Source organism: Triticum aestivum, chromosome 1B (assembly GCF_018294505.1).
Source record: "Triticum aestivum cultivar Chinese Spring chromosome 1B, IWGSC CS RefSeq v2.1, whole genome shotgun sequence".
NCBI classification, from domain to species: domain Eukaryota; kingdom Viridiplantae; phylum Streptophyta; class Magnoliopsida; order Poales; family Poaceae; genus Triticum; species Triticum aestivum.
In genome coordinates this window covers 32,969,320-32,977,132 of record NC_057795.1, presented here as the reverse complement: position 1 = coordinate 32,977,132, position 7,813 = coordinate 32,969,320, and the positions used below count along the sequence as shown (strand labels likewise).

General features: G+C 41.8%; 1 protein-coding gene across 1 annotated transcript; it reads left to right on the top strand.

Moving 5' to 3' along the window:
* The first annotated feature begins 3,677 nt into the window (after nucleotides 1–3,677).
* On the top strand, nucleotides 3,678–6,800 carry LOC123085702 (indole-2-monooxygenase-like). The gene is made up of 3 exons (XM_044507390.1): nucleotides 3,678–4,025; nucleotides 5,579–6,010; nucleotides 6,147–6,800. The coding sequence occupies exons 1-3, from the start codon at nucleotides 3,678–3,680 to the stop codon at nucleotides 6,798–6,800; spliced, it is 1,434 nt and encodes a 477-aa protein (XP_044363325.1).
* The last annotated feature ends 1,013 nt before the right edge of the window (nucleotides 6,801–7,813 follow it).

Below are 7,813 nucleotides of genomic sequence, written 5' to 3'. Positions count from 1 at the left end.
TCTGGTGGCTTTAATGCCATGATGGCATGGTGGATCATGGCCCTTACCGACGGGAGAGCTCTGTTTTTAGATATTTCTTTCATTTTTTTTTACGTTTTGTTTCCTACTCAGGAAGACAAGACGGTGGCTGCTCCCTGAAGATGGAATAAGATTCTGCCCGCCTAGCCCTGTCCCAGTGGTGTATCTAGTATCGTCCGTGGGCGTGTAGAGGTGTGTCTCCGACGGAGCTATCCTTTGTGAATTTGTTCGGATCTGGTCTACATTCACATTTCTTCAAGTTGGGTTCTTCCGATCTATGCTATTTTTCATTGACGGTGGTTGTTGTTCTACTACGTTAGTCCTATGGGGGCTTAGCATGACGACTTCTCGACTATCTACTAGAACAAGTTGTGCCCGGCTCCAATGAGGAAAGGGCGATGACGCCGCGCGAGTCAGTTCTTGTAGTCGTTGCTAGATGGTGTACGGACCTAGATGTAATTTTTTATATTTCTGGTGTTCGTTGTACTGTCATGATTAAAGATGAATAGATTAGAAGTTTTGTCAAAAAAAAAAATAATTCAGCTCAAGCAATACACATCCAATCTACAGTTAAGATCGTTGATCCACCCATCAAAACTTACGTGCCGTGTAAGTGCTGCATTCACCTAGTCACCAAGTACGGCATCACATCGAATATGGTGCACCCTAATGCTATCACGTGCTACGCCACGTTAATTAATGGACTTGTCATGCTGTGACGCGTACGTTTACGCTACTGCTGCACATCTTTACCGAACCCACTCGGAGCAGGTTCGTCCAGCCGATTTTGGACACGCGTGTCCTCTTTTCCTGGCTGACAAAAAGGACATTTGTGTCCTCGCGTAACAGCAGAACCGAACGGCATTTTTGTCTCCGGGCAACATCTCTCATGCCAAGTTTTTTCAGTTGCGATAAAACTTCTACAGTGGGCAGGATTAGTATTACTCTGTCCGGATTTATGAGGCCTTCTTTTATTTTTGGTCAAAGTTTGACCATGAATTGAACTAATAAAATATAAACTATATGTCATAAAAATTATATCATGAAAAATCTCTTTCAAATACAAATCCAATAAAGTCGGTTTTTATAAATAGGTCATGTCGTGTCGGCGATGGACCTCACCTTGCGGTCAGGCACGACACCGATAATAGGCAGTGGTATTGTAGACCTGATAATTTACTTACAAATATCATGGTAAAATTGACACTATTAGGAAAAGGCCTGCTAGTGGCGCACCTATTTTACCTATTAATAGCGCACTACAGGTGTGCCACTAACACCACGTCATTAGAATATTTTACTAATGGCGCACCACTGGTGCGCCATTAGTATATCAGATACTAATGACGCACCAGGCAGTGCGCCATTAGTATGGCCCATGGTGCGTCATTACTATCTGACTTAGTAATGGCGCACCACATAGAAGTGCGCCATTAGTAACAATATTTTTTCAAATATTTTTTCATAAATTTTTTTTTTCAATTTTTTTTTCAATTTTTTTTATCATTTTTTCTTTTTTCTTAATCTCGGGTCACTATGGCTTAATCTCAAGGCCATATGCTTAATCTCAAGTCAAATCGCACTAAGTGGTCTAACTTTCCGAAAGGTCACCCATCCTCACACTACTCCAGCCCGAGCACGCTTAACTTCACAGTTCTATCCAACCCCAGCACCACCTCACTTAACAGGCACTTGTTGAAATATTAATCATTTCAATCCTATTAAACTTGTTGATGTCTACGACTTGGTTCATGTTCATGAGTATGATGAAATTTTGAAAAATATTTCAAACTTCCCGGTCATATTATGTATCGTTTTTCGAAAAAAAATTCCAAAAAAAAATTGAAACCAATTTTTTTTCTATTACTAATAGCGCACCTAGTAAGTTTAATTTTTTTTGAATTTTTTTGCCTCTAGATCTTGAAAGCCCCGTAACTTTTTTTCTGTTAGGTTTTTGAGGATTTTGAAAATGATTAACGGGGTTCTCCTGGTTAAATTCGGATTTAACTTTCCGAGTAGATGATTTTTCATATAAAAAACTTTTTAATCTGAGTTCGTATGCAAAAGTTATGCCCATTTTACAAATTTCAGAGAGATTTTGCAAATAAAGTCGAAATTCATATTTGTAAATTTTCCCAACAACTAGACCACATATCACATGGGAAACTTATTTTCTTTTAATTTTTTTGACATTTCCATCATTTTCTTTTTTTTTTAAATGAAAAGGCGGTCAGGGGGGTGCATTCGGTGGAATTTTTGGGCCAAGTTAGTAATGGCGCACCGTGGGAGTGACTAGTAATGGCGCACCACTCCCACTGTGCGCAATTACTAGTTTTGAAAAAAAAATTGAAAAAATATTACTAGTGGTGCACCGTGGATGTGGTGCGCCATTACTAGTTTAACTAGTAATGGCACACTATCCCCTTGTGCGCCGATACTAGTTTTGAAAATAAATTAAAAAAAAATTGAAAACTTTTTACTAGTGGCACACCGTGGATGTGGTGCGCCATTACTAGTTTAATTAGTAATGCGCACTATCACTTGGTGCGCCATTACTAGTTTTAAAAAAAATAATAAAAAAAATTGTTACTAGTGGTGCACCATTAGTATTAGACACTAATGACGCACCAACACATGATGCGCCATTAGTATATAGTAGTGGCGCACCACATGTCTGGTGCGCCATTAGTGTCCACATCATCTATAGCCCTTTTCCTAGTAGTGTGAGACACGCAAAAAAATAGTAGATACACACCAGTAACCTTATTGTAAACACCGTGGTAGTTTATGTAGATCAGAACTTTTGCCTTAAAAAGGTCATCAAAATATACCAGCATGGGTTTTAGTTTCGAAGATCTCATCACAATGATTTTTTATGTGAAAACGTTTTTCAATCAGACCAACAATTTGAGCTATAAAACATTTTGAAGGAATATTTGTTAACATCATCAGTTTTGTTGTTATATGCATCCATGTGTAAAAATGCTGTCCCTGCCACAACTTCACGCGTGCATACGTCGCTCCCCTCGCATGTATGCAGTCGTACGGATTTGTTACTAACCACCTATCACTCGGTAGTTAGTCCAGTCTATGAATCAAATGTCATCTCTTTTCTTATAGAAATCAAGATACATGTCACCTAATTTCCTATGACTTTTCTATTTATAAGATATTCTTATCCTAAAAATAAGACATAAGAAAATCATACAAAGTGAGATGTCATGTATCTGAATTCCTATAGAAAACGAGGTGTATTTTCGTGCATAGAATAGAAATTTCTACGATAATGTTTCTTTACTTTGGAATATGATACTTTGTTGCTGCCGTGTATGACAGTATGAGCACAACAAATTGAAGACTAGTAGCGCAGCCCTACATTTGTAGTATAAAATAAGATACTACCCCTGCGATTCACAAGCAAGAGTTGGCTGGTAGATGATAAATTAGTCTGTTTCACAGCTCAACTCCTACGCAGCTGCTGGCGTACGAACATCATGAAAGACCTTGTACACCAACTCCTTCAAGGGGCGTCTCCACGAGAATGGTTTCTCTTTCTCTTCTTCCTCTTTGTGCTCGTGCTTGTACACTACTCGTTGACTAGGTTCGCTGCAAAGAGAGCAGACAGGCAGCAGGTAAACCGCCGTCTCCCACCTTCACCAATGGCGCTGCCCATCATCGGCCATCTCCACCTTGTCGGCTCCATACCGCACGTCTGCCTCCGTGATCTCGCCAGGAAGCATGGCCCCGACCTCATGCTCCTCTGGCTTGGCACCGTGCCTACTCTCATCGTATCATCACCGCGTGCCGCTGAGGCCGTGCTGCGCACGCACGACCACATCCTCGCATCACGCCCACACTTTGTTGTCGCCGATTTCATGATGTACGGCATGTTGGACGTTGGCTTCGCCCCCTATGGTGAGTACTGGCGGCAGACAAGGAAGCTCGTCACCACCCACCTTCTGAGTGCCAAAAAGGTGCAGTCGTTCCGCAGCGCCTGTGAGGAGGAGGTCATTTAATATGAACATATTCACCTCTAACTTTACTGTTGTTTAAAACTTTAAATTGCACACAAGGATGAAAAATATTCATGAGCCTATTTGGTTGTTTATGCCAAACGTGGTATTCAACAAACGACTTGACTGCTCCATAAAAAAATGCAGTCAATTGCTCAACAGGATTAGCGAGCACGTGATTGTCCCGTAGGCCAGGCGGTGCAACCGTTGTAGTAATCTCGGTCAAAATATTAGGGAAGAGCTGACAGGCATGCAGGGGACGTAGTGCTTCAGAACAATTGACCGAATTGATGCAACTTGCAAGAGGGGACGGCGCTGGCCAAACGAAGGATGGGGGTCACAAGAGTCGGAGCACGACATCCGCCGCCTCCAGCGCGTGATCCAGCAAGGGTCATCCGCCGCCTCCAGCGCGTGACGCATGTCCTGTGTGTGGCCCGGGCACCGCACCACACTATTCTCCAGCGTTATTGCAACTAGATCTTTGTTGCCATTTTTTCTTCAACAATACTTGTGTTGCAAAAGTTCCTTCCAAAGCAACATCTATGTTGCAAAAAAGTAAAGACATAAAAAAAACTCCAACTAGACCTCTGTTGTAAAAAGAAAATCTGCAACACAATCTTTATTTAAAATGTTTCGGCAACAGGACCTGTGTTACAAAAGGGAACTCACGCCATGACTTTAGTTGCAACGATGAGGGAAACGCAGCCACGAGATTACACCCGATCTGACAGCTCACATCCAGGCGGACCTTTTCACATCCCTTTCTTTATACACATGCCACAAAACAAACCATTTCTTTGACGGAATATGTTTATATGAACATGGTATGTGCTATTTTAAAAATGTTGCTAAAAACTGTTAACATATTTCTTTTCCATCCGTCGTGCTCCAGCTTACAACTTTGAATTACTGGTCCCTATTTTTTCTGTTGACTTGATAATTGCTCGTGCTTTGCAACGGGGTAAATATTCTATAAGTATGTTAACCCGTGATTTATCTGCTCATATTGTTCATGTAAATAAGTGTTTATTAACTCCTTCTCGTGATATACCTAACTAAATAATTTTTAGGATTTTATTTGCTGAAAACTTATTGGAGAAACATAATCAGTAAAAGATGGTATAATTAATTAAAATAATTTTCAAGGAAAACGGGTGGGAAAAAAACAAAGATACGAGGGAAAAAAATCAAAACGGAGAGAGGGACCGAGAACGCTACTTATGGTTGGATGAAGCGTTGTGCCTGGCAGGAAAGGGAACTTTACGTCATTGTAAGTAGTAGAAATAGAGAAGAGGCATGGAGGTAGCCGAGCTTTCCAGGTCAACCGGCTTGCGGGCTGGGTCCTAGATAGGTTGGGGGGACTTAGGTCATTGTAATTGTTTTTTATAGTCTCTGATCTTGGTTACGTATTCTGGCAATAGTTTGTATGCATATCTTACTTTCCATGACAATTAAAAAGTACCTCAAGAAAGAATAAATTTCATTTTGTAGAGGCTAATAGCTGTGAAAAATTAGCTAGCCCTGACGTCTTAACATATGAATGATAGGTGAGCATTGCCATGGCCAAGATCAATGAGGCAGTCGCAACAAGTTCAACGGTGGACATGAGTGAGCTGCTAAGCTCGTTCACAAATGACATTGCGTGTCGCGCTATATCAGGCAAGTTCTTCCGGAAAGAAGGGCGTAACAAGCTGTTCCAGGACCTGATCAATGATAGCACACGACTGCTAGGAGGATTCATCCTTGAGGAGTACTTCCCTGTCCTGGCTAAGGTTTGCGTGCTCAAGTGGGTTGTTTGTGCAAAAGCCGAGAGAATGAAGAAGGGATGGGCTGATCTACTTGAAAAGGTAATTGATGAGCACGATAGCAAGGACAGTGTGATGTCTGATCAGAAAGAGGGTGCTGATTTTATCGACGTTCTGCTATCTGTCCAACAAGAGTATGACCTAACCAGAGAGCACATCATAGCTATACTGACAGTAAGCATCCATGCTTCCGGCAGTAATACCTAAATAAAATAACTACACATGTCATGCACACCATCATTTCATAGCGGAGACAGTACATGTGGATTTGGCTAGGTTGATCTAACAGATTTCTTGTTAATATTCGCAGGACATATTTTTTGGAGCAACAAGCACATCATCTCAAACCCTTGAGTTCACCCTTGTTGAACTTGTAAAGAGGACACACATGATGCGGAAGTTACAAGACAAGGTCAGGAGTAACAACATACATCAGGGAGAAGGAGGATTCAGCAAAGTCAACCAGAACAGCATGATTTACCTGAAAGCAGTCATAAAAGAATCGCTCCGGCTACATCCTGTGACGCCTCTCCTTTCTCCGCATCTTGCAATGGCTGACTGTTGCATCGATGGTTACACAGTTCCGAGTGGCACACAAATATTTGTTAATGCTTGGGCTATTGGCAGAGATGCGAGCTCCTGGGAGGACGCATATGAATTCATGTCTGAAAGGTTTTTAGACGACGGCAATGCAGCATGTATCAATTTCAAGGGAAATGATTTTCGATTCTTGCCATTTGGGGCAGGACGAAGGATGTGCCCTGGAATCAACTTTGTGATTGGCAGCATAAAGATCATGTTGGCGACACTTATGTACTATTTTGATTGGGAGCTACCCCAAGGGTTGGAACCAAATGATGTTGATATGACGGAGGTGTTTGGGCTAATGGTGCGCAGAAGGGAGAAGCTTCTCTTAGTTCCCAAGTTATCTAGCCACCTACATGGATTGGATATTGCACCATAATAGCACCATCATCTTTTCTTAAATTTATATTAAGTGTAATAAAGTGCAAACATAAACCTTGCATTTATGTTCAAAAATAAAAATAAACACTTCTTGTTTGATTCTCCAACTTCTGCACCAAGAGGATGCAACATCCCAACAATAAATGTTGTTCTCATCCGGTGTCTGCCGATGTCCCACGACCATGCCTCCATGGTCTAGCCTTATTGATCAGTCGGCCAACTTATGTGACCTTGGTGATGCAAGTGTGTATTGTCCGGAGTCTTGGGTTCTTTGCTAAATGTAGTCATTTTAATGGCACCTACATCGTTTAATGTTTAGCACCAGATTAAGGCCCAGTTTTTTTGACCGATTTTCCCAGAATCTTGAGAATCGATCCTCCATCCAGCTTCTCCCAAAATCATGAACCCATTTTTCCTTTTACAAACCTAGTTGTTCAAGTCCTAACTAGTTAGGATTGTAAAAAAAGTATGGGTTCAAGATTTTGGGAGAAGTTGGGTGAAGGGTACATTCTTAAGATTATGGGGGAATCGGCAAAATAACTGGGCCTAATTTTGTCCCTAGCACATCACGTATACTACAGTTGCCTTAATGTGCAAAGATAGTTGTGGTTAACTTCTGTTCCAAGCCACCGTCTCCTCTCCTAATCTTAGGTTTTCTCCACCTCCTGCCTGCGCCGCCGCCAGTCCGCCTCGTCTCCTGTGGTCTTAGGGCCATGGAGGCGCGGTGGATTCCAGCCAATGGCGTAGCCAGGTTGAGGACACGCTCGCGCTACTAAACCCTATACACAGAATCTTAGCAGCAACGCGGATCAAAAAGGAGTGCTGCTGCTACTTAACAGTAGCGCGCGTGTGTAAAACCCGCTACTGACAACACTACAAAAAAAATACACTTCCATGATGATACGTGTTTGTCACAGTAAGTCGCGTTTTTTGTCATGCATGTACATCCATGACAAATTTATGACAGAATCAAGATAGTCATACCTGTGCTATCGTAGAAGTGTTCGATGA